Source organism: Phaenicophaeus curvirostris, chromosome 1 (assembly GCF_032191515.1).
Source record: "Phaenicophaeus curvirostris isolate KB17595 chromosome 1, BPBGC_Pcur_1.0, whole genome shotgun sequence".
Lineage (NCBI taxonomy): Eukaryota > Metazoa > Chordata > Aves > Cuculiformes > Cuculidae > Phaenicophaeus > Phaenicophaeus curvirostris.
Window position 1 is genome coordinate 183734260 of NC_091392.1, and position 27713 is coordinate 183761972.

The 27713-nt window shown below is 37.8% G+C and overlaps 1 protein-coding gene and 1 long non-coding RNA gene across 4 annotated transcripts in view; one reads left to right on the forward strand and one right to left on the reverse strand.

Moving 5' to 3' along the window:
- Positions 1 to 27713, forward strand: part of DCLK1 (doublecortin like kinase 1) — a 248398-nt gene that overhangs the window by 166236 nt on the left and 54449 nt on the right. For 2 of the 3 annotated variants that reach the window (XM_069882515.1, XM_069882524.1), the window contains exons 5-6: positions 6984 to 7100; positions 17081 to 17175. In XM_069882515.1, the coding sequence (XP_069738616.1) occupies positions 6984 to 7100; positions 17081 to 17175 (212 nt within the window). Of the gene's footprint in view, positions 1 to 6983; positions 7101 to 17080; positions 17176 to 23018; positions 24651 to 27713 lie in introns of those variants that run through there. The other variant, XM_069882531.1, reaches the window with a different exon arrangement.
- LOC138734772 (uncharacterized) lies at positions 17726 to 24731 on the reverse strand. Its single transcript, XR_011339634.1, has 3 exons — positions 24644 to 24731; positions 20920 to 21063; positions 17726 to 19542 (listed from the first exon to the last, which is right to left on the reverse strand). It is a non-coding gene; the product is annotated as an uncharacterized lncRNA (long non-coding RNA).

Sequence of the window (27713 nt, forward strand, 5' to 3'; positions counted from 1 at the left end):
ACTTGTGTACTAGCAGAGTTTTTTAGTGAATGACAAAATTCGTATTTCAACTCGGTCTTCATGTTTTTTAAAAATAATTTCTGATAATGCAATTTCAGTTTCATAAAATAATATTTTACACATGCAAATTCATTCACATGGATTCAGTAGGAAATAGTTCAGATCCATTTAGGCAAGCAGGTGTTGAAAAAGTCTTCTAACTTCGACGAACTACAAATACAGTAGTTGGAAAATAATTAGAGTATTTTCAGCATACATAAAATCTATTTACCTTTTTAGAGTAAACTTCCTTGGCAACTTCACTGAATTTAGAAACAAGGAAAGACTTTAAAAGTTAGACATTAGAGTAGAATGAGGTATTAGTGATAATCCATGAATTCACTAATACCTTCTTTATTTCTAACTTACGAGGATTTTTTAGAGTCGTACATACATCTGAAAGCATTCTTAGGTTGGGTGAAGCTAGAGCTTGAAAGACTATCTATTTTACTGAGTTGCAATGAGGCCTAGATGGCTATAATTGTTCGTATTTTATTGTAGCTCTTATTGCGTAGCTTTTATTGCATAGCTTTTCCCTTGTCAGTAGATACTTATCCCATTTTCAGAACTGGAGAATTATTTTTTCACATTAAAGGAAATCTTAACTTTTTCTAGATCTTATGCCCCAGTCAAACCATGTTTATTGGTGGAAAGAAAAGATTTAGGTATTTGCTACCACAGGTATTTAGTATGCAGAATTTCTGATTCTTGTCATCCATAGAGGACTGGTTACTAGTAAGAAATCAAATCAGTAGATAAGATGTCTCAAAAAAACTTGCATTTACAGTGACAGTTAGCTTAGTTTATGGGATAAAACTTTAGGATTTTGTGTTATACGCATAAATCACTGTCCATCTGCATCAGGAGCACTTTGAATGGGAAGACATGCAGAAGAAAATTGAGGTAGACACAACCATGACTATAAAAGATTTGAAATTACTTAAACCTCTGTGAAACACGCTATATCCCTTTCATTTCTGGAAACTGTATGATAGTTACCCTTTTGAACATGCTGTGAATACAAGTCATAGCTGCCACTGATTCATCAGTAGGGCTGGGTGAATTGTAGTGTGTATCAATGCCTCTAGACAGGATGGTACCATTTCTCTTTTGCTGAAGGGAGTGGAACTTAGTTCTGCGAACAGAAGATTACTGGTTTTAATTGAAGGCACGAATGCAACTGAAAAGTAAAATCTTATTAGCTGCATTAAGAATTAGCAACATGGAACAAAGAACTCAACATTAAAACTAAAATTAGTACTGCATTTGGAGTAATGATCTACTGATTGTCCTGAGGACATTGCTAGTGAGGCTGAAGTCTTTAAGCACTGGTAAAAGGTACCAGCCTAAGGCTTACAGTAAAGTGGCTTACCAAGAAGCACAGACATCCTTGATCCTCACTCCTTTCTTATCTGTGGGATACAGCTGTTGCTGAAACCAAGTTAAATGTTCTCATCTTGGAGAAACAGATTGGCAGGGATATTGAAAAAATAAATATCTACCCTCTACATATGGGCCTCAAAAAGAGCAGATCACAGCGGAGAGGGATATTTGAGCCCAGAAAGGATTCATGAAGGCCATGCAGTCAAATTATGGGTAGCTGACAAATAAGGCTTTTTGATCTCCTGGTAATTTAGATGACTTTTCACAGTCTTCTCTAGAAACACGTTAAAATTTTTCATTTTATGACACATTTGTTGCAGATTAGTTACTCTCTGCTGCTTTCTCACCATTGTAAAATCTAATGAACATAGAAGCTAATGAAACATTTTGGAAATGGAGCATCACAGAGCTTGAGACTGGAGGCATTATGAATCTGCATGTTAGCATCCCTTAATTACCTCATGCTTGTATTTTATACATTTGACTGGAAGAATCAAGAGCTCACAAGTTGGGATTCCTCCTAGTTGTACCAGTTCCTACTACTTCCACCATGCACTCTCAGGAACTTTGTGTTCCTTACCTTGTCCCTATGGTAGTTCAGTGATGCCAAGTCATAGCCTTGGGGTATTTCCTCTTTTAATAACCAGCCTTATTGTTGATAATGTCCAATAAATGCCTCAGACCTCTGTGGTAATATTCTTTGCTATAAAGAGACTGCAGTGTTACATTGTTAATTCTCACTGCCCATGGTCTGTGCTTCTCTCTCCTACTTTGTAGTTTTTTCTTTGGTTATAGAATAGAACATATTATTGCAAGATGGTTTGAATGGAATAAATATCTTATTCTTCTGATATTTTGAGTTGGAAAGCAATAAAGCCTGCAATCACAACTTAAAATTTACCTTCTGCTTCACATTACCATGGGTATCATAGTTTTGTTCCTTTAATCTTAGTCAGTCAATGATGCAAGCAAGGACTGGAGCTTCATTGTACATTTCTTTCCTCATTGAACATACTGTAGAAACACTGATGTTTCTTCCTCACTGAGCATGCTCACATGAGTAAGAAAGGCAGTATAATGTTCTTCTCTCAGGAGTTCAGATCTGTTTCTGGCCCAGTTTTGGCATAAAAAGAAAATCATGGGGAAAAATGCTTTTCTGTTTCATGGCTTACCAAGGACCTGTTGCATAGTTATTGCAGGCTGGACCGCTGGGCAGAGTCCAGTGGCATGAGGTTTAACAAGGCCAAATGCCGGGTCCTGCACTTGGGGCACAACAACCCTATGCAGTGCTACAGACTAGGAGAAGTCTGTCTAGAAAGCTGCCTGGAGGAGAGGGACCTGGGGGTGTTGGTTGACAGCCGACTGAACATGAGCCAGCAGTGTGCCCAGGTGGCCAAGAAGGCCAATGGCATCTTGGCTTGTATCAGAAACGGCGTGACCAGCAGGTCCAGGGAGGTTATCCTCCCTCTGTACTCGGCACTGGTGAGACCGCTCCTCGAATCCTGTGTTCAGTTCTGGGCCCCTCACCACAAGAAGGATGTTGAGGCTCTGGAACGAGTCCAGAGAAGAGCAACAAAGCTGGTGAAGGGGCTGGAGAACAGGCCTTACGAGGAATGGCTGAGAGAGCTGGGGTTGTTTAGCCTGGAGAAGAGGAGGCTGAGGGGTGACCTCATTGCTCTCTACAACTACCTGAAAGGAGGTTGTAGAGAGGAGGGTGCTGGCCTCTTCTTCCAAGTGACAGGGGACAGGACAAGAGGGAATGGCCTCAAGCTCCGCCAGGGGAGGTTTAGGCTGGACATTAGGAAAAAATTCTTCACAGAAAGGGTCATTGGGCACTGGAACAGGCTGCCCAGGGAGGTGGTTGAGTCACCTTCCCTGGAGGTGTTTAAGGCACGGGTGGACGAGGTGCTAAGGGGAATGGTTTAGTGTTTGGTTGGAATGGTTGGACTCGATGATCTGGTGGGTCTCTTCCAACGTAGTTATTCTATGATTCTATGATTCTATGATTCTATGATTCTATGATTCTATGATTCAATCCTGTTGATGAGGAGAAGAGAATTTATTTCCTTAGCAGTATAGATACTGTGTAGAAAGTATGGGTTTTTTAACAAAAACATTTTTTGTTTGTTTTCCCTTCCTCTTTACCCACATGTAGTTTTCCTACAGCAACAGGCAGGCTATGGTAATGTCTTAGAGGAGACAGGCAGTGGTTGTGTGGTTATTGAGTGAGGTCTTTGCGTGCTGTAGAATTTAATTTTCCAAACTAAATGTGACGACAGAATTGCATACATGAACTGTTCATGGGAGCTGAGACCTGTCTGCAACAAGCAGCACAGTTACATTTTGCCAGTGACTGGAAATACTTTTAGACTCTCTAGATAGTATTGTCACATTCTTTGAAGGCATAAATGAACTGCCCCTGATGTGTGCAGCACTGAAGGCTTGCCCATGTGCTTATCTGCAGGCTGTGCTGTAGCCTGTGTTATTTATGAATAAGCTTGTAAACCCAAAAGCAGCATGGCAGTTGACCAAATATACCTTAGGGTTCACAGTGGTATTTGATCAGAAATAATATATGCTTATTTGAACTATGACCTTTTCAAACTTCATGACCTCCAACTTGTTTTTGAGAGGAAAAAGAAAATTGTACCAAAGAAGTTCATAACTTAGCTTAAAAGTGTTTGTACAAATAGTAAAATAAGGGAAGAGGGAAAATTTCTGTTGCACAAAGTAAAGAGGAGAGATGCCCTGAGATCAAGTGCTAACAGCATCCAGGGCTGTATAAACAGGACCAGAGCCAGTAGAGACAGGATAGTAATTAGACCCCTCTACTCAGCACATGCTCGGCACTCAGACGTTCCAGCCATGTCTGGAATACTGTGCTGTCACGAATTGTAAATATGAAAATACAAGAGACATCAAAAAGGAGAGTTTACCAATCTGCTTAACCTTTTAACTGACAATATCACAAGGACAAAAATATGTAAATCATCCAGCCTGTCAGTCGCAGTGAATACTGAGCAATAACATGAGAACAATTAATACTTGTTCAACTTGCTCTAAACACTGTTTCACTTAAGATTCTTATCAACTATTTCCCAAAGACAATCAGTCTTGTCCAGCTTGCTCAGTTTGAATCATAAACTCTCTTTAAGTCCCTCTTGACAGTCAGTGAGGTTACTGAGACTTGTATACGTTACAAACAAGTTGATTTTATTAAGAATAATTGATTATAACAGCTCATGTCTAATAAGCGTTCAGTGGTAGCTGGGGATAAGGTACTGTTTGCGAAAATACATTAAACAACCCTATGTGTGACCCAGCACCCAAACACGTACTCGTCACTTTCCCCTTTGTTTACATTTTTCATAGTAACTTGCACCTTTGGGGCAGACTTTTAGGTGCAGCTTAAGTGACTGAAGTCATTGCATCAAATGATTACACCAGTTTCTGCCTGATCATTTCTAATACTATGAGGGGATATAAACATTCAAACGCAAAATTTTATCTCTAACTTTGTTCTGACTCTAGGGGCTTATAAGTTATTCAGAGAACCTCAATGAGTATTAATACTTGAAATAAGATAAGAGATAAGGTTTAATGCATAACATGAATTTCAAGAGGGATTCGTCTAATTGTTTTCTTTATGAGCAGGAAACAGAAGAAAGCTTTCTACGTAGTGAAGTATATTACAGAAAGTAGCTGGCTGTTTTCTTCAGGGACTTTTAAGTTTTTCTGCTAAGTAAATGACTAGTTAATAATAATTTTAGCTTGACTGAGTCATTCAGCTCTAGTCTTTCAGTTTATTGACCATTGGAATATGCAATTTCCTTTCTAACTGATTGCTGTGAATGGGGCCCACAATAGGATCACGTCTTAGTTTTACATTATCAAACAGGTTGGCTGTTAAGTGTTTGGACATTTTAAATCTTTTATTACAGGGAAGGTGAAGATCCTGTTTGCATTTGACATGCATAGACAGTTTCTAGAGCAGCAATTCATACCAATATATCAATGTAAGGTTCCTGATGTAGCTACCAAGTAGAATCTCGTTGAAAGCTTTCAACTGATTCCTCCTGCGTTCAGCTGATCATTTCCTCTTACAACTGAGTAAATGTTTTTCTCCATTTCCATGCATCATTTGGTATAAAAAGAGAATAGTCATCAATGAATCACATAAAATGTCAACAGAAAGAAATTAGCTGCTATTGGGCATTAAGAAAGTGGGAGTGTTTGGGAACAAAAGCTTCTTTGGGAAAACCAGGGTATTTCTCTGGTTCCCTATGCTCTCAGCTGTGCTGGATGTTCCCTCAGTAATGCAACAGTTCTTGCTGCCTTTGACAGCTTGATGAAAGACAAACAGGGCAGCCAAGAGGAATACACTTCATGACATCATTCTGTATTCTGAGATGTTTAAGTTAATTAGTTATGCCCAGTTTTATTTCTTTGTTCTGTAATCTTTCTGAACTAAGTTACAGGCTCCACTGATGATGAAGACTAAATAATGTAAAGCTTTTACATGGTATCCTCTGAATAGGGAGGAAAAATTCTTGTTTATTTCTCTTAGCCTGTGTTAAGGAACCTTAACCATGGGAAGAAAATAGGGAACAGGTCTGATACAGAACTAAATGTTTATTGATGTATTTATAAACAAGTGAAGTACACTGACATCGTCAGGTGAAGATAGTATAAACATTGCTGCAGACTTCTGATTGTATATTGGCTAGAAGTAGAAATTCTCTTTTTTTCCCCGAGTGTATAATATGTCCGGTGATTAATTTAGTATCCATTATGAGTGCAAGACATCAGTGTTATGCACACTTAGTTCTTTCATCCTCGGGCCAAGAACCATTTTGCAGGCATAATGCAAGAATGCCTACAGGGCTGTGTGGGTGTATATGAACTCTAACCTGAACATCTTGCAGTGTTCTCAAGTGGGAGTGTAATTTCGCCTCTTCATTGATTTTACCGATGTCTCATGAGCAAGTAGTGCCATTTCCTCAACCTGTAATGAATTGCGTATGCTATACAATGTGGGCTGTTGCTCTTCAGAGGATTAAGCAGGAACAACAAACCTGCTTCACAAACCTTTCATGAGTGACAGACACCTGCGTCATCTTGTACAGTCTTAACATTTTGATATGTAAAAGGAGCCTTCTGGTTCTTCTAGAGGGGACTGCCTGTGCTGACAAAAAATTGCTTACATTGCATCTGGATCTTTTACAAAAACACTACTGCATTACTTGTATTTAAATCTTCAAAAGCAAATACATTTTATGTGTAGTCTCAGCACTCTTAAATTAGTCTGTCCTAAGTATCTGCAGTAACCATGGTATCCGAAAGTCTGTATTACTGCAGCAGTTCTTTCTCTGGGATGTGGTACATAGGGTACTTGGATTTTAATGGAGCCATTTATATAGATTTTATATTTTCCTATAAAACTCCTCAAGATGAATGAAAACAAGCGTGGGCTAGATGTTTTTGCTTTTCAGTGCTCTTTTTGTTACAGAATCTTGCTGGTTTTCTTAATTGCTAACTTATGAAGTTTCTTTGTCTTTTAGAATGTCGGGTGGTGAAATCCACTTCCTATACCAAAATAGCTTCGACTTCACGTAGGAGCACCACCAAGAGCCCAGGCCCATCCCGACGCAGCAAGTCTCCTGCTTCTACCAGCTCAGGTAAAGCATGCAACAACTTGTACTTAATGGGAGCAGCCACTCTGTTTCAATAAATTCAGAATGTGTTTAAAATTCCAGATCTCTGTGGAAAAATGTTGTATTTATGAAACTTTGTATGTATGATAGTAAAAACTGACTTATTTTCTCATGATGAAGCATCCTCCCAATACAGAATAATCCTCCATTGCTTTATAAAGTATACTCTGTCATCACCATAGTTCAATTTACTTTCTTTTCTGTGCATGATTTTGCTGCCAATACCTAAAGACTGATAAAAAGAGGTATTATTTATACTAGGAAGTGAATAAGCATAGTACAGAAAGGAATCCAAGTTACACAGCATAGGATCTGTGTCTGCAAAAGGTTAATTTCACAATCTTTTTGTGTGTTTTGTTTCTGAGGGAGTTAAAGAGGCAGCAGAGGAAAGGATAAGTTACAGACACTGAGGATATTGAGGAAAGGGGGAGCAGGGCACAGAAATAATGCTATTACGGATGTGAATGTGAGGTGCAAAGATAGCTGAGAAAGAAATAAATCAGACTTGGCATAATAAGCCAGCGGTACAGACTGGAGAAGACACAGCAAAAATCTTTAAAAAATTTTGTCTGAAGGGCCTTACTTTGGCTGCTTTTGCAGCTGCTTATACTAAACAGTCTATGGCTAGTTCCCCCTCTGCAGCTTTTTTCCAAGCAAAACAAATAAACAGAAAAAAGCAGTGCATTGGATAATTTGCCTGTATTGGTGCCTGAAAGTACAAGTAATACTTGGTGTGGGCCAGTTGAGTAGACCCAGTCCAGCATTTGCTGCACTGCTTGTGAATATGGATTTTTGGAAAGCAAACATTAGATCTATCTGAAATCCACCTCATTCTTTCTGCCATACGTCTTCTGCCAACAGGGAAGTGGACATTATACTAGGACCTGCATCCAGCACCATAAGGTCTTTATGTGGAAGCAGTAATCAGAATGGCCCGAATGCTCCTAGCTGGTTTCAAAGAGGGGAGTCATGGACCAGCTGGAATCATATTTTTCACAAGAAGACTAAGCTGAGAGGAAAAGCATCCTTGCTAAGAGAAGGAGGAAAGTGGGAGAGAGACAGTGAGAGACAGAGGCGTAGGTGTGGGTAGCAGGGCTGGTAGGCAACGTGCCTCCTACGCATCCTAAGAACAGCTGAAACAGAAAAACCTGAAAAGAGGTAATGGGAATAAATTTCAGTTGTGAGGAAAAGCCCAGAGTAGCTCGCTCTTGAAGGTATATTAAGTGGCTTTCTTTGTAGCCAGGTGCAATAGAGTTAAACTTTAGCAAGGGAGGCCCTGTTTGGTGTGTGAATATTATGGACTCTTTCTGGGGTTTTTTCCTAATGAATATTCATTTGGGATTATAGGTAATGGACACTGGACTGTATATGTTAATTTCTGCATGAAATAACTGCCCTGCTATACATAACAAATGTTTCCACCATGGGACCAACAACATTTTTGCCATGTTGAATATGTGATACCTTCTTCATTTTGGTCTTGAGAGAAATAGTACTGTTTTTACTTACAGGGCTTATTTCCAGGGATGACTGTGGTCAATTATCAATTATATGGATGCAGGAGTTGAATGCACCATTAACAAGTTTGCTGATGATGCCAAACTGGGGGCAGCTGTTGACTCTCTTGAGGGACAAGATGCCCTGGAAAAGGATCTGGGTGAATTGGAGCACAGGACAATGATTAATGGCATGAAATTTGACAAAAGCAAATGACAGATTCTGCAGCTGGAACCAAACATTATAAGTGCAATGAAGTTCATGAATAACTTGTGCTGAGCAAATAGTGGTATGGGATGATGAATATTCCCAAATTTGTCCCAATAGCTTCTGAAGTTGCTTACACAGATCAAAGGGGTTATTTTGAGGGGCTGGTCAGTTTGTTGGTTTTCCTTAATGTTTGTGTCTCATTTTAACATATCAGAGTTTGGAACAATACCATTTTACCAAAAGTGGTGCTCTGAAGATAAAGTCAGTAATGTTAACAAAAGATTTTAGAGAAAATTCTACTTTAAATTCCTCACTTGTAATGTAGCGCTTTCTGTTTCAATCTCACCTTGTTGTGGTCGTCCCTCACTGTGTGCAGGAGCAGGGAAAGGATCCTGAGTGTCCCTTTTGCTTGAAAAATGAAGTTGGTGAAGGGGCTGGAGAACAAGTCTTACGAGGAGAGGCTGAGGGAGCTGGGGTTGTTCAGCCTTGAGAAGAGGACGCTGAGGGGAGACCTTATTGCTTTCTACAACTACCTGAAAGGAGGTTGTAGAGAGGAGGGAGCTGGCCTCTTCTCCCAAGTGACAGGGGACAGGACAAGAGGGAATGGCCTCAAGCTCCGCCAGGGGAAGTTCAGGCTGGACATCAGAAAAAAACTTTTCACAGAAAGGGTCATTGGGCACTGGCACAGACTGCCAGGGAGGTGATTGAGTCACCATCCCTGGAGGTATTTATAAGACAGATGGATGAGGTGCTGAGGGGCATGGTTTAGTGATAGATAGGAATGGTTGGACTCGATGATCCTGTGGGTCTTTTCCAACCTAGTGATTTTGTGATTCTGTGATCATCTCATCTGGTACTGGGGGCAACGAGCTCTTGACAACATTCCTAATGGTCTTAGGTAACTTTCACCCTTTGGAGGTGCCTTTCTCCCTCCATTGCCTGTAAAGGCAGCGTCCTTGGCAAGCCTGAAAGCCCCATACGGAACCTGCCATAACAACATTGCTGGGCTTTACAAATACATGGCTATGGGAGCAACAGCATGGGAACAATAGGGAAAAAAATACTGTCCCACAGGCTCTGGGACACACTGCCATGGCAGCATGTGGGAGAGGGTGGAGCTATAAGTGGAAAGCATGCTGCGGGGTTGAAGAGAAAGACTCTTAGTGATACCAGAGGCTACACTATTGCTCAGTGCCACACAGGTTCAAATCTGTACTCTGGTTAGCTGAGGGCAAGTAGGTGTGTGTCACACTGTAAGGGAGTGGGAGACATACACTCCTTATCCTTCCCTTCCTTGACATAGTTAAGCAGAATGTATGCCTCTCTATAGGTGATGTTCACTTTGCTTCCATTCTTGCTTTCTCCTTTTTTGTTGTTTTGGTTTTTTTTCTTTTCAGAGTATATGCTTAACATGCTTACATTTACCTGGTAACCTTCCTAGCTCCTGAGAAAAAAACACATCTTATTTTTACATAAAAACACAAAATACTTTTTTTCTTAAAAGAGTACGTGCAAGCTAGGAAGATGTGTGTTAAGCACACTCTTCACCCTTATTATATGTTTTGTTAAGTCTTTTATTTACCTCTGACAGTGTTTCAAAACAGTACCACAAGACAGAAATCTCACTGCAGGAGGACTGCTTTCTGCTTTTTTGCAAATGCATTTGAGATATTGTCTGTTTCAAAATGCTTTCAGTCTAAACAGAGGAGAGAGAGAGGGAACAAGGCAAAGAAGAGAAGCAGAGAAAGGTAGCGTGACCTCCCAGGAGGCAGAGGGCTGAAGTCTGGTTCCAAGTGCAGTAGATAATCCTGCCTCTATTTAATTTTTCTGATGTCTTCTTAAAACCTGTAAAGCACTTAGATGTTTTTGTTGGTATCAAATATTATTTGGGAAATGACATTGTGAGAGAGATGTTGAATTTCAGTGAGGCCTGGTATCAGCCCGTTGCTAGTCACTGAAAATTATGAATGTCTGAAGGCTTTTCAGTAGCTGTCAGCTTCTGTCCAGCTACCAATTCACACCATTGGTAGCAGCCTTAGCCCAGGTGAAGAGGTGGTAGATTCAAAGAAATTAGCTCTTACTTCTTCATGATAAATATTTTTATTCAAATCGAGAACAACATGAGATATCTGGCATAATTGTACTTTTAGTCCATTAAATTAAGGAGAGATACTCTATTTGGGTGAACTCTGTTTTAGCCTCTGAAATTCCACCTCTAATTTTCAGGATTCGATCTAAACAGATTGTTTTCATTTGGAGCACCTCGTTTAAATTATTTCTTTCTCACTTCTCCACCATCTAATCTACCTCCTTTTCCCCTCAAACTATCACCCAAAATATTTCTGATTCTTGAACTCTTACTTGTAACAGCAATTTGAATTTGGTGTAAAGAAGAGTTATTTAGGAGTTTCAGTTATTTAGCGAGGCAGATGTCTATTTCAAGAGTAACTGGGTTGATGTGTACCTATCCTGAATGACAAATGGAACATATGTGAAGAATGAATAGAGCAGGTCATAATACCAAGGGCTGCGTATTTGTTTTTAAAATTGCACCTGAACAAAGAAATTGTGAAACTACACGTCAAACTAAAGCCTGATCAAAACTGTAGATGTTCCCCAAAGGAAAAAGGTGGCTTAGGGTATGGAAACTGGATCTTATTGAACACTTCACTAGAGCAGATGCTTGTGCTTTTCTCAGCTAGTTAGAAAAAAAGAAGATGTGTTTTCATTTAGTTTGATGGTTCATCCCTAGGCTGTTATCCAGAAACAACCCATCTTCAGCCACCTGACTGATCAATGTCTTTTGGATCCCAAAGGAAGGAATATGATGTATTATATTATCTTTAGCAAGGTCACATGTTTTTATTCACACTGTTATAGGTACTCAACTGACAGATTTTATAATAAATATGCTGAAGCAAAACTTTCCCAAAGCCAAGAGAACAAGCCCATGGGAGTGATGGAGTCATCCTACAGACCCAGGGATTTCCAGATGATTTTTACTTTGATCCTGGCTTCCCTTTAATTTTTTATTTATAGTGTTTGTATTTGATGCTAGTCATTAAAAAAAGTAAGTTTTATAATTTTGTATCTTGTAGTAAAAATCACGAGTTTGTAAGAGAAATATATTTGGTTAGACTGAATATTCTAGCCCTCTTTAAGAATTAAAAAGTTAAATGCTGGATGAAGAAATGTCCCCAGAGCTGGTACTACTTTCACATAGGCTGATTTGAGAATCCTAGTCTTTCTAGTTAGGGAAAACAGTTCAAAGAGGGATTTTCATTAAATTTTACAGATATGTAGATGTTCTCTAGATTAGATACTATATGAAATTAGTAGCCAAAATCATAGATATCAACTGTACTCTGAAAAGCAAAAAAAAAAAACCCATGAGGCACTTACCCACCTTCTGAGGCTACAAAAAAAAAAAAAAAACCCTACTAGTGTATTCCAGGGAACTGTATTTTCAAGCCTCCTGTCTCCTGAGATATGGGGCATGTCTGCAATATCTATCTGTCTGCAGCACTTCTCTGCTTGATAGTTCTCACCTTCAGGTTGGAGTAGAAGTGTCATCAGAGTTGCCTTTCTGTGGACATCAGCATGGGCTGAGTGTGCGTGAGGGGTTCACAGTCCCTGGTGAGCTCTGCGCTGCTTGGGTTACATGTTGCAGCTCCCCAGGTTCTGATGACTTACAGGGGCTGAGGTATTGGTGACTGCGGGATGGGAGTATAAACCTGACCTGAGGATGATCCCTTCGGCTGATGTTTCTATTCTGTTGATCGCTGATGAGGTGAAAGCTCTGTATGGGACTGTTAAGCCTTGAATTTAATGGCAGAGAGATGTTCTTTTTGTATCTGCGTAACTTCTTGACAGAACTCTAGCAAAGACTGAGTGTAAAAAGGACAGTTTAGCACCAGTTAAAATGAATGCAGTACTGGTTATTTGGGATTTTTCTCAACCCCTTGTGTGCTAAGGTTAAATCTACAAAGCCTTGTCTTTACTGAGGAGTGATAACGAGGGTGCTTGCTTAATGTGAATCTCTGAATCATAGGATCATAGAATCACTAGGTTGGAAAAGACCCACTGGATCATCGAGTCCAACCATTCCCATCAAACACTAAACCATGCCCCTCAACACAATACTCACCCGTCCTTTAAACACCTCCAGGGAAGGTGACTCAACCACCTCCCTGGGCAGCCTGTTCCAGTGCCTGATGATCCTTTCCGTGAAAAATTTTTTCCTGATGTCCAGCCTGAACCTTCCCTGGCGGAGCTTGAGGCCATTCCCTCTGGACAAGTTCTCTCCTTTACAATGAAGACAAAAATCATGAGATGTATACTAGTAGAATATAAAAGCAGAAGGAATGAAAAAGCAAGGTATGGTTTGTTCCCTTCTTGAGACATAACTATTGTTTCAGAAAGGGCAGTGACAAACTACAGGAGTAGTAGAGACAATGTTAGGTGGTAGTCTCACATCACTAATTTTTTATCTAACGGTTCCTAAATATGACCTCCTCATGTTGTTGTGTCTTCTGTTGTGTCTTTTTAGATTTGGCTTTTCTAATGATGGATAAGTTGTGTCTGTGAAAAAGCCTGAACTGTTTCTTTCTTTTAGTCTTCTCTTTCCTCTTCACATACACTTTTTTGTTTGGCAAACCACTTCTGTAAACACGCAGAGTTATTTCAACATGGCTTATAGAGTACAAGGCGCTAACACATCAACAGGCAGTTTTATAGGAGAGTATGATTTTAATACAGTGCGGTGGCATTAGCAGCTTCTCAGACTGGCACTTGATACTTTAATTCAGCTTTTTTTCACCTTTTTTAATTGCATAATAAAAAGATGCCCTATCAAAATGTATTTATTAGGATGCTATTGAAGTACATTTTATTTACAGCATTTTCATGAGTTAATAAACATATTGAAATGAAAACCTATTTTCATTTATCTCAGTAGATTATAGTTTCCGGCCTTAGTGTTCTATTTTGTGAGGTTTTCTACCTTCATGTGTGTGCCAGGTGCTGGAAAAACAAATACAAAGGCAGATTCTTGCCCTGTTATGCATCATCCACAAGAGAGGACAGTAAGGGAAGGAGTTCACAGTTGTATACATCAGCTCAGAGAAGCCACAATCATTTTCTTATCATTTTAGCTTTTTAATACACATTTTGCCTGTGAAATTTTGAACAGATAAATCTTCTTATGAGACAATGGGTGGGCACTGTATGTTATGCTGAAATCTCTGACCCCTGCCATTTTATGAATAAAAAGTGACAAGAAACCACTTGCCTTGCTCAATAACATGATTAATCATAACCCTTGTTTACCAGTATATTGTGTCTTATATCTACACTAGAGTTCCCTACAGGAACATGTGCTCTATCAGGTAGTATGAATGTAGTGCGGATACTAGACAGCAATGCATTTTTCCATCCAAAATGCATTCCATCTAGAAATGGATTTTAAGACAGTTTAGACTACATTCCTGTACTTATCAGGAATGCATTATTATTAAATATTATAGGTTTTATTCACATCTTTGTTGCCATGTTATGTGATTATGAGCTACATATGTAAGAATGATATTGTAATTGTAAATGAAGTTCAGGAAGAGGTCAGAATCAGTCCAGTCCCTTCCCATTGCACAGCACATAATATCAACTCTGTTTGCAAATTCAGTGTAATGACTCTTAAGGACTCTTGGTCCTTTCATTGTGCTCTTGATTTCATATATTACAGACAGCCAACACAAGCACAAACACCATAATTTTGCTGTTTTAAAAAGTGTTGTTAGGGAGAAGAATGGAGCTTAGCTTAAATGCTCTGGATACTCTGGTGGTGGCAAGTGAGAAATTTCTGGGGTTCATAATATTTTTTTCATCTGAAATAGATATTCATCAGTGTGGTATATGTGGGAAATATATTGAGTCAAAATGTCATCTGTTTGTCTGGTTACACTTGGTAGCATCAAGTCTTCTGGACAGAATAATTCTAATGAAAACTACCATTGAAAATTAGAGAGAAGGAATCAATCTATTAAGAACAGGAAACAACGCCTAGCCCCACAAATTTTATCAAAGTGTATCTGTTATCTTAAATTTTCTTATAATAATTAGCAAGAATATCTGCTTGGTTTAAAGAGAAAGCAGAGCACTAGTTTTGTTACTGAGTACTCCTGAGAACATAATCCATGTGAATAGTAGTAGTTTAGTATTAGTTTCTAGATAATATCATATTTGTTTATAAGAAACCCTTTAAAACTTTAAAAGTTTGAGATTCCAAAAAGATCAGTTTTAATCCCATGTTGCTCTTTTCCTAAATTATTTTCAGAAGTATTGATAATAAATTTGATTTTAGTCTTTCTCAGCCAGACCTGTGGGGTGTTTTGCTGAATAGTGTATGAACTTCAGTGAATGTATCCATATGTGTGTGCTCTCCCCCCACACTTAGTAATTTGAATCAGTGCTGATATGTGCAAAACGTTGTCTTCTTTACAAAGATAATTTGAAGCCTAGATGAGTGGAATGGTTTTCTATGAAAGCAACCTGTTTAAATCCAATTAGTGCATCTTGTTGTTCATATGGTTACAAACTTATATTGCATCTTTGCCTTAAACAATGCCTTGTGCAAAGTGATGCTGAGATTTGATCACTCATTGCACCTAAGCACTATTAAATGATCATTATTTATCATGCAGTATAAAGTGGTTTATGCATGTGTGTGGTGTGTTAGGGGTAAGACTTTCTTTCTTATAATGTGTGGGCCCAGTATTAGCCAGTGATAACAATGTATTATGTAAAAGTAAGAAAAATCTATTAAAAATGCTTAGTGTATTATCCAAAGGAATTATCATTTGCTAGATTGCCAGTCAGCCAAGGTTTTACAAGAGTTATTGTCATTTTGATTTTCAGATGAGTCATTTGGTATATTGCCCCCAAAGGCACCTCATTATGATTCACTGCACAGCATATAAAATTGCTTAGGCTTTCGGGGCTCCATGGAAAGCAAGTGGGGGTTGCGGTGGCTCAGCATTGTGAAGTGGCAGCATTATGCTTAATTGACACCTTTGATGTAGCCCTAAGACAGCACCTGCACCTCCCACTGCTGCTCGGAAGACGTCAGCCTTACGCAGAAAAGGCTTCTGCTTATGAATCCTGCATCGCGTTCAGCTCATTCTGTGAGCAGCCCCAGCTATCCTTAACTAATCCCATTGCTTTGCAGTTTGACTACAGCTTGGCTTAGTACAGAGCAGGATTTTTGCTGCTTGCTATTATTAAGTTAAACAGTAAGATTTTGTCCATGTTAGAACTCATAGAAGGTAAGTCAAATGCCTTGTTGATATCCTAGTGTGTAAATATTCTCCTCAGATTCAAAATCTAAGAATCTGATTGTTCTTTATTTCATGGTGCTAACAAATGTGGACTGTAATATAACAGTTGCTTGTTTAAGAATATCTACATATATATGTGAAACATGCTTTGTAGTGTTTTTGTCAGTTCTTCAGTGTGAACATTATTGATAGCCTCTCCTGTGATTACTTTGTAGTAGAATTCTGTCCTCTGCTGGTATTGTTTTGTTAATTTAATGGATAATGTCACATGCATGCAAAAGATGCTTCTAAAATGATAGGTGCTGACATACATGAAGGAACTTACTTATTTGAGATAGTGATGCTTTGCTGTAAGTCAGACTTTAAGTGTTATGTCCAAATTACACTAGAAAGCCCTTCTGGGTTGTCTGAGGTGATGTTTGGGTCCGATAGCATTGTAAAAATCTCTTCAAAAGAATCACTGAGGAGCAGCGAGCAGCTGATTTGTTCTTGCAAGCAATACTGCTTTTTATTTTTGGTGTGTAGCTGTTCAAGCCATAACTAATGGAATTAAAAGGTTTACATATAACAATAACCTGTAAAGGTTAACAAAGCACCTCTCTCCCCATCACTTTCAAGAACAGTAACAATATATCTTAAGAAAACATGATCACATTCTCTGCCATTGACTCAACAGTCTTTTAAGGTTTGTTGATTATTTATTTGCACTCTGTATAAAAATCGGCTTCATAAGCCAAAACTCAGAGGAAACAGTTTGTTTGTGAATTACCTTATTTAATGTTTAAAACAGTAAGCAAAAGCAAATTAATCTCTTCAACAAAGAATTAAAATAAATATGTTTTTTTAAGTATTCCTTTGGTTTTAATAATGCTTTCTATTCATTTTTTCAATTTATTGTCCTTTTAGTGAATGGAACCCCTGGTAGCCAGCTTTCTACTCCCCGCTCTGGGAAGTCTCCAAGTCCATCTCCTACCAGCCCAGGAAGCCTACGGAAACAGAGGGTAAGGAAATAAGGAAACTGATTTCTGAGCGTGGCGGGAGAGAACCTGGCATTGCTGTTAGCTGATAGCCTTCTTCCCAGTGATTCTTTGTGTGTAGAGTTGTAGGGTGGAAGAGTCTGGCTACAGTCCTTGTTGTGTTTGTACAACACTGAAATGGAATACAACTGTTCTGTGTCTGTCAAAATGCTAAGTGTGCTGGGAACTGGCTTATCCTTGACAGGTAAAACAGGAGTATCTTTCTTCTTTTTTACAAAACTTTTTTTTTTGTTATTGTTTTAATTTCTTTTTCCCAGCGTTTCACAACTGGAAGGAAACATTTACGTGTCAGACTTTTTTTTTGTCCTTAATTTGACCATGGGCTTTATGTCAATGTAAAACCTACAAACAGCTTTGATCTTGAAGCAAGATGAAAGAATGCACTGTGGAATTTAGCTGTGGATTAGCTGTGGTGTCATAGGCTTGTGCAGTGACAATACAATCGGTGCCAAAGCAGCATGAGACTTGTCACTTTGCTGGACCAGAGTTATTAGTGGCTGTAGGTTCCCCCTAGTATAACCTAAGCATCTGGATTTAAGGTAGCACCTATGTTGCTACTGTAACCCTCTGATAAAACATGACTTACTCAACCCAAAAGGCTCCACATGCTGTTATAATTAATTGTATCTTTTCAAAAGCCATGGGACAGATGTCTACATATCTTCTCTTCTGCTATTTTCTAAACTGTGATCAGTTCTTGATGAAAGCTTCCCTAAGGCAGTACTCTGTATTTCAGACTTTTTATAAACACAGTTTGAACACAGCCTTTTTCTGCCTTTTCAGTTTTTAAATAAAGACATGATTTGTGTCTCTCAAAGTAATGGGATTGTGTACAAAATTGGCAGTGCTTGCCTTTAGGGACTGGTGAAGACCTGATTCCCTGGATAGCCAAATCAGGAATAGCTGTAGCATGTCACGACTCCCTTCTAGCCTGTGTACCCTCCTTCATGTCCAGTGGATAGCACAGAGCTGAGAACTTACACATGCCCAAGTCTTACGTCAGGATAGGATACAGCCATGGGTTCATGCCATGACTTGTTTATAGATATTGAAGCTGATTGTTATCTTGCAGTACAGAGATAGCCAGTGAGCAGCGGCTGGAAGCCTCAGGGTAGTGTCACGGGTTTCACCATCAGGTGCACAGAGAGTAAAGATGCAAGTTTCAGCTGAATATGCTGGTACTAAGATCTTGGATGCAGTGTCTTTCATGCCTGTTTGTTCTTACTCTCAAAGCTTATTAATGAATCATTAATAAGTCACTGAAAAGGGAACAGAGAGTCTTCCAAATGAATTATACATTGGCTATGTAAGGGTGTCTGTTTAGATGGATGATAGCAGTATAAAGTGGATTTCCATTTGCTTAAAGGCTGTTTCTTTTCATTGGTAACTTTCCTAAACTTCCTTCCCCACCACTGATGCTTCTCCCCCACAGTGAGGAAACGTTTTTCCTTTGATATTTGTGAATGGATGAGTGGGAGCCATGTGGTCAGCAACATTAGACACAAGGGAGTTTTGGCCACAAGGTTTCTGACTTTCAAATGTGAAGAGGAAAGCAGATGGGCTTTGTCTTATCCAGATTCCCTATGTGGAAGTGTAACAGAATCACTGAGTGGCTGTATTATGGATGCAAAAGGCTGTGTAGTGGTAACAAAATCACATAGCTTACGGTACAGAAATTAAATACCGAAGTAAACTACAGGAGAGATAAGGCGTTGTTAAAGAGTTGAATTCTCTTCTCAGATATTCATATCCAGTCCTCTTGATCTTAGTAGGGGACCTTGTCTGGCATTGTTTTAAACAGATTTTTTTTTTTTTTAGGCCTAGCAAAATATGGAGCATTCATGTAAAACTAGATTGCAATCATGTAACAATACATTGCAATACTATTTAGGTTACAAAATTAACTACTCAGAAGTTCAGTAATGGAAACTATATACTTGCTCTGAGAATTTATTTCAGCTCCTATCATGTTCAACTTGTGGAGTGAATGAGCTAGAAGTTCAGTGTAAAAAGATATGATTGTGTCTTCAAAGGTCATAATGCGTATTCCAGTCACTAAATGAGTTCTATGAACAGCCGTTAAACAGTAGTTACTAGTCTTAATTTTCTTGTTAGAAGTATAAATAATTTTCTCTTTTGATTTTGTACCATCTTTTTTATGTTGCCATTTAAATTTTATTTAGAGGACAGGTTATTTTATGTACCATGTTGTCATAAACCAAATTTGAACCCGAAGCATTTTGCTTTGGCTATGTGGCTGACAAGCCAGCTGCAGGAGGAGGAGGTTTATTCCCTAGGAGGTTGTTGAAATGTTGGTATTGTGGAATAGACCTGCAAGAGAGAAGAGACTGGTTTTAGTGCCCACCTTGTCCCCACTGTTGAGAGGTGAGATATTTCTGGCCTGAAAGAAGAGTGTTGGCTGCTAGAACCACGGCCTGGGGTTGAAGGTGGGAGCTACTCCTTTAGAACTGAAATAAGATGCTAGATCCTAGGAATGCCAGCTCAGCTCTGTAATTATTTTTTTCTCTGCCACTTTCTTTGTGCAGTTAGAGTTAGAGGAATGCCTGTTCTCTCATGCCATCAGGTGCATGGGTTGCCAGTGGTATGTGCTGGGTCTGGAAGACAATAAGAAATGTTGACTGTAGCACAGCCTGATTCCTCTTTTCATAAGTAATCAATCAGCTCTTCAGCATCCTCATCCAGGTGCTATGACAGAGTTGTAGGTTTGGTATGCCAAAGTGCTGAGGGGTCTGGGCAGGCTGCCAGGTTTTTCGTGGGAAATACGGGTGAGAGGAAGTCATGCTTTTGAATTCAGAGGCACAAGAGGAAAGTACTTGCACAAACTGAGGGATTTCTCCCAGTGAATAATAAAGATCTGTAAAAAACAGTAGAGATGGCAAAATTTTCCAAAGAAAATACTCCGTCTAATTATGGAGTGCATTAGGCAACTTAAAATGGGGATCAATCATCTTACTTACTGACATTTAATCACTCACCTTTTTAAAAAAAATAATGGCCTTTGGTGTAAGGCTTCCCACTGATGCAAATAAAGCCAAAAATGCTGCTGTGGTACATACTCGTAGAAACAGTACTCTTATAACCCTACAGACAAAATTGTGTACCCCCAAAATCCAGAACATAAAGAGATAAAGTTTTATGCTTTCTTACATGCATGTGTGTGTAGTTGAGTTCTTTCCAGAAATTCAGTAATCAATGGAAGTTGTGTGTTTATAATCTTGAATGAAATTTGGTCTATATTGGAAGAAAGTCAGATTTGAAAGATTAATTTCTTGAGTGTAATACGTGGCCTTGAAAGTGAGCTAGGAACTATTTATCAGCTATATGAGCTAACTGTCAATCAGCTATCAGCTTCTGAGTATTTTAACTTGCAGGCTGTGTACAATAATTACGCCTTGTGGTAGTTAAATTATTTTCTTATATGTATCCTTAAACAGGAAATTAAGATTGTTTTTTTTAAACTGTTGTGTACCTAATTGTATATTTCCATAGAGAATTAAAACCTCTGATATTCAGGTTTATAGCAGTTGAACTGGAGAGTTATTGTGTTGCACATAGCATATAGTGCATATAGTTCCTGTCACATGAATTAAATTAAGTACAGTTAATGATGCAGTCACAGAAAAGGTGACATGACAATCATAACAACAAATATACATAATAGCAACTCCCACATTGTATTTAACTCACCTTTATGATGGTTTATGAGCTTATTTTCCCACTGTCTTGTAGTGAGACTCATTACTTCAGTTAAGGTGGGCACATTCTATACCTGATTTTCTTTTGCTTGCCATTATTTTAAGTGTTCTTTTCTACTTATCTAGAGACGACAACCTATAGAATAATAGAAAAAATTAGAATTAGGTACTTCTTGACTAATCAGACAGTAAAATTTTATGTATATAAGAATCTTTTTAGTTGTATGTGGCCACGAAGTCTTATTCATTCACCAAGTTTTGTCTTTGTATTAATCTGTGCAAAACAATGAGTAGATTCACCTCATATTTCTCAAAAATACAGCTCTCTGACTAATTATAGGCAAGGAAAATTCTTGCAGAAAGGAAAACTTTTTAAAAGTTTCATGAAAAAAGTAGAGAATATGATCATGAAATCTTGTGCATTTTACTTTAAAACAACCACAGAGTTAATAAAATAAACACAAAAATATTCCCTAAATATTAAAAATCGGTTCTCACAAATATCTTCTTTGTAAGTTCTGAATGCATGCTTTTTATGTTCAGAGGAGTAAGCAGTCATCTGGAAGATAGTATTTAAAAGTTTGGTGTGTTACCCTCCCTAAAAAATCAAAAGATTATTCTTTTTCTGTAGTATACATTAGAAATTCCCAAGCTTTATATGCTCAAAAGAAATTTTAATAATTATCTAACTAGTTAGCATTCAGAATGACATGGTATTGTCCATGTAAAATTCTTCTTTTGTCTAGATTGTTCATAACAAAATAAAAATATATTTAAGATCTGATTTTCACTCTGCCAGTCTAATATCTCTGCTATTTTATGTGCACTTGCCCATTGGCAGAATAAGTGCAGCACAGGCATCCCAGGGAATGAAAAAGCCCTTTAAAGGGCTTTTATAACTTGCTTGAAAGTAAAGCATAAAGCTGCGTATATTATTGAGATCCTTATAAAATTGCAATTTGTAAAGTGTTCATTTTTGGTTTAGAACCTTGTTTTGTAGTACAGCTTTTAGATTTGTTTAATTGTTGTGCCTCAGTTACCTTCCTGTGATTAAAAAGCCCAAAAAAATCGCAAACCAAGGTTAACCCTAAAGTTGGCTCCATCAGCCTTCCCATTCTCATGTGTTATTGTATTTTGTCTTGTAGTTGTTTTGTTGTGTTTTGTAAATACGCTTTATACTTAAGGTAACTGGGCACTTGCCTACTCTGTGCCCCTCTAAGCCATCAGTTATGCCTAAGTCACCCTAAAAAGACAGCACTCTGTCCTCCACTGCTTCTCTTTGCTGAAGTTTCGTTCAGTGCTATTGTCTATCTTTGCATGGATTGTTGTGCTGTGTAGGTTGGATAGGGCAATGTATCACCCTCAACACCTCTAGCACTTGAGGATGATTTTATCCATCAGAGGATGCTTGGAGTAGGTGTTGAAAAACTGAAATGGATCCATTCAGTCAGACTCTTCCGGCTGTTGTGAGCTGGTTGCTTGGCTACCATCAGAAAGAGCCAGTGATGGGGGGATTTTACATGCTTTCTTTTTTTATACGTACACACAGACTCAGAAAAACTGTGGAAAAGAGGTACCATTTTCAGTACAGTATAGGTAATGGCAATATTCAGTGTCAGCATTCTGGACCTCAAATGTTGCTGGATCCATGCTCTATCGCCACTGAGTGGAAAGGTTTTATTAGCTTGGATGAGGCAAGCATTTACTTTCCTACTGCTGTTTGCAAAACAGCAAAAAGGGAAATATATTCCTTTTAAGACTGAATTCAAATTGCCAATTTTCCAAACAATTAGGAGACTTCTCAGAACAGAAAAATATTGTTTTAATGGTGTTTAATAGGAAAGAATCAAAGAAAAAATAATTGCCTCTTAGAATATGTTGTACATTGGAACTGCAACTTTATTTACTAACCATCTCTTTGTTAATTAAAAAATAATTATATGTTATTAAGCAAAAAAGTCTGACTGCATAGAATTATTTGTATTTTATGTTAAACATTATCTTCTGGTCCACAGTAGCAAAAGAATATGACAGTTACAGTGCAACAAATCAAACACAATAAACAAATCTATACTACACTTCATCTTACAGGACCTGTATCGCCCACTCTCTTCGGATGATATGGATTCAGTAGGAGACTCAGTGTAAAAGAGAAAATGGAACAATGTTTATGGTTTGTGATTTGGTGAAGGTTTAACATTTTTTAAAAGAATAGCTGCTAATTTACAGTAATAGTGAATCGCACAAAAGAGTTTTGCATATTTAATATTAAAAAGTTGGGGCCAAATTAATTCTGGTGTGCGGGGGTATTTTTGGCTTTACCACTGCATTTTAATGCAAGAATTTGTAATGAATGAGCCATTGAATATGTCCATCAAAGACAAAACAGCATTGTGCACGCTTTAAGGAATGAAGATTCAATAAGGTGAATATAACGCACAAATCTGTAGTGGGCACAATTATGAATAGCACTCTTTTTATCATCCAGGGTACTGATTATATGTTCTGTTTTTAACATAGGTAACTTTATTCTTTTTGATATGAACAGTTAATGAATGCTTTGCTTTTACCAATGAATAGGTAAAATGCAGAAAAAAAACCTGCCTTATTAAACTGCTTGCACCACACTGTCTGATCCCAACACGCACATTTGGAACACTCTAAGTTTAGTCTTTTTATGTAAATGAAAGGAAAATGTAGAAATCCTGTGTGGTCACAGGGCAAAAATTAAATGCATTCAAAGCAGTGTTCAAGTTCTCTTCGCTGCATTACCACCTAATCACTGTAAGCAGAAGGGTGTTCATGGGCAACGTGAATGTTTTATCCAGCAAAAGCTGTTAATGCTGATCATCCGTGTGTTGCAAGTAAATATGGACAGATTTCTTAACACAGAAATATGAAGGCCTGCTGGCTAGCAGCGTCATCTGAAACACACACAATGATACCGTTTGGAAAAACACATTTTGCTGAGAAACTAGTGATTATTTTCACTTATGTTAAGGACAGGAACATCATTTTTTTATTTGCTGTAATTCTATGCATTTTCAAATGAAAGCCTACAGAAACGGTGGTTCTGTAAATCATCCTCCTATTGACCTAATTCTCTTCGTAATTTCTAGAGGTGGTAATTTTGTACATCATGAATATGCAAAACTCCTTTAGTGTTCAAGTAGGTCATGCATTATAACCAGTTGCTTAACAAATATCTACTAATTTTACTTGTTTTCTGCTGCTTTATTGTGAGAATCTTAGTATGCATTAATTTATGTACTAGTGATACTTCCCTTTGTATGTTGCATATTGCTTTAAAATTTATCTGTTGTATTTAAGACTGTAGCGTAGTGCTCACACACTTCTACTATCTTATGCCTTTCCTTTCAATATCTCAAATACTAATGATTTAAGAATTAGAAATTAGTGTGATTCTGATCCTCAGAAAAAATCTATAGAGATTATATTTTTGAGCTATTTAGTGATGATTTAATATATTACGAAATCAGGAAAATTTACTTCATAGCAGAAAATGTTCAGCTGCTACATGCCAACTTTTAAATGTAGTGAAATTATTCCTTTACATTGATTTGTCCATAATAAAATTCAGCAGCTGGAAAATGTTGGCATGTGATGTTATGGCTTCACTGTATTAATATCATTTTCTTTATGGAGGATATTTGCAAAAAAGAAGTAAAAGGGCAGCAGAATGCAAAACAACTTACCTTCTCTGTTTTCAATACTTGGTTCCAGTATCACCTGGAGAGAGTGTCATTGATCCGGCAGGTTTGCTGAAGCAGTTCGGTCATTCCCTTTCGAAATGCTTGTTTTGCCATTCCTGCATCAGACTTCAGATTCAAAACTGTTCCCAGCACTAGGAACAGTCCCTCCCCATACCTTGATCCTAAGGCTGGCCTGTCCTATTGAAAAAGTTTGCAGCTGTCACGTTACTTGCATTTTTGCCTGTTAGGAGGGAACATTTTTGTAAAATGTATTACTTAATCCCAAGAAATGCGTATGATGTAAAGGTGCATTGGGATCAGTTTGCAAAAATTCAGACATCTCCACCAGACTGAACAAAATACTTACTGATGTTTCAAAAGTTGTTTTTTCCTGTAAAGAAAATAAATTCCAGGATTTTTATTTTTCCTCCCCTCTCCCACATAGGCTATTGCTGCTTAAGGCAGTTTATTAAGAATGTTTGTTCTGTGCAGGGAGCACAGATTGCCAGCAAACCTGAATCCCATGGCTTTGCTTAGCTGTGGAAAAGAAAAATGGACCTTGTATCAGTAATTGTTATGATAGTGAGTTCTCCATCAAGACTGTTTCAAAGAATATGCTAGTCCATAACATTTAATCATTTCAACATATGACTTGTATTAAGGGGCTATTCAGGGGTGATATGTATCATTAATATTTCATTTAAGGAATGAAAGTCCCTTAGAGATTTAAAAGGTACACTGTTTATAGACTTTGAGATCCCTTTTGTGTAGAATGTAATTCCCATTATACATGAGCAGAAATGAAATGTTTCTTTTGAGCAAGACCAGAAGGTTTCTGTTTATGGGTGAAACTGAAATTATGTTTCTTGATGCTGTAGTTCTGCTTGCAACAGCACAGGTTTTAGTTTGTCCCTAGATTTCATCAACTTCATTAAATAACAGAATAGCTTAAGCAACTTTATACTGTTTGAACCTCTTATAGCTCTGTATGCTGCATTATTTGTGCCTACTCTAAGGTGATTATGATGTAGCTAAAGAGTCTTGTATAGATTGTGAATGCTTTGCTTCCCTTTGAGCTTTACGAATACTTGTGATTATTTCCCTAATGCTTTCTGCAACTTTTTGGATTTTTTAATCTCTTTTCTTTTTCTTTTATGCAACTAACAGTTCATATGTGAAGCACAGAATGTGTATGTTTATATTTATACACACACACACACGCACGAAGATAAATGGCTTTGAAACCCATGCACGGTTACGTCACGTTTGTGGCTCTAAACAAATATGTGGGGAAAATGTACTAATGGGAGGTTGTTCACCTGGTGAGACTTGCTATAGCTCTGTTAAAGTCAGTTGTACTTGATACTTGCTAAGCAGCTCCCCCGAGGAAGCTTGTACAATTATTAAGTGATCTCATGTACAAACAAGGGCTAGGTTCTGCTCAGTTTGAAATTAGTGGCAAAACCACGATTGACTCCAAGGTGGGAAAGATAGGACCTTATGAACAGACATATGTACACAGACAAAACATAAATCATAAATTTTAAGTGAGATTATTTTGACATGTTCACACTTGTGTCCCCTATTGAACCACACTACTCTGCAATGTATTAAGTCATGCGATGTTAGGAGTTCTTTTGTTGAAATCTGTAAAAGCTTTAACATTCATTATCCAATGTGAAAATTTCTTTTCAATATGTAAAATAATTCAGGAACAGCACCTTATATTTAGTTGCTTTTCTCTTTAAACCATTTTCACAGGGCATATATGGCTGTAAAATGAAAATTCTGGAGCATTAATATTATGGCTATAAGTGTATATTATAAGCATGGATACATAACATGAAATAGCCTTGAACATCTGGGTTAAGATTGTGTGGCATAATAATTGAAATAAATAACAGTGTTTGCTTTTACAGTTTCATACTTCACACTGTGATGTGAACTATATATAGCGCACTGTGTTACAAAAAAATATACTCCCAACTCTAAATGTTAAAATGAATTAACAGTAATGTAGAAAAGAACCTCTGATTGACCCAAGTGAACTGTTCCATCAAAAACAGTAGAGAAATGAACAGACAGAAGATCTTTATGGTGCTAATTTACCTCATCTCTTGATGAATACTTAGATGAATGTTGTCTGTGCTTTTTCTTGTATCCAGCTGATGGTATACAACTAAACACAATATTATTATTTTTTTAATCTTCACTTACAGTTTATCTGTTAGTGATGGGATGAGAACTTCTAAGTATGAATGATCAATAGAAAAATAACCTTACGTCACACATCCAGCAATAGTTTTACATGCAGAGCAAAGCAAGCAAGTGGTTGTCATACACTTTGGAGATGGGTGTACTGCTCCCAGCAAACCCTTTTGTTCAGAAAACAGGGTTTGCCAAGCAGAGCAGAGGCTATTCTGAGCTGTATTTGCTGTTGTAACACCTTTAAACTGGCTCGGTTTTCCTCTTTCACCTTGCACCTGGCCTCAGACTGGCTGAGTGCCCTGACTCCCCACGGAAGGCAATGGGAATGTAGATACATATGTTGTGTATGCACACGTTAGTAAAGGATTAAAAACGCACACAGTGCACACATACATATTTGTATGCATTTTAGTGTCTGTATTTGTGCATGTTGATTATATTCACATTTACTTAAACTGACCCTCAGCAGTGAAGTATGAAAAATGCTGTACTGTATTTGGCGTGTACTTGTTGTCTGATGTTATATGAGGTAATTAGTTTGTGATTTGCCCTGCAATACAGTGTTTTGGAATTTGAATTCTAGTGAAAGAGGAGCTAACGATGTTTGTGCTAAGGCCTCTTCATTTTGTTAGTTGCACTATGATATTGTAAATATTGGCACATTTACAACATAAGTTTAAGATTTTACAAAGTTATGCATACAATTATTTTTTTTAAAGAAAAGTGCTTGCATATTTGCTTTTTAAAATAAACCATTTTTGTATTAATGTGATGCAAGAAACCAAAAAGAAAGCTGTTGATTTATCAACAAAAAATGTAAAACTTGCAAAAAATAAATGCCGATGAATGTTTTATTTCAAATAAT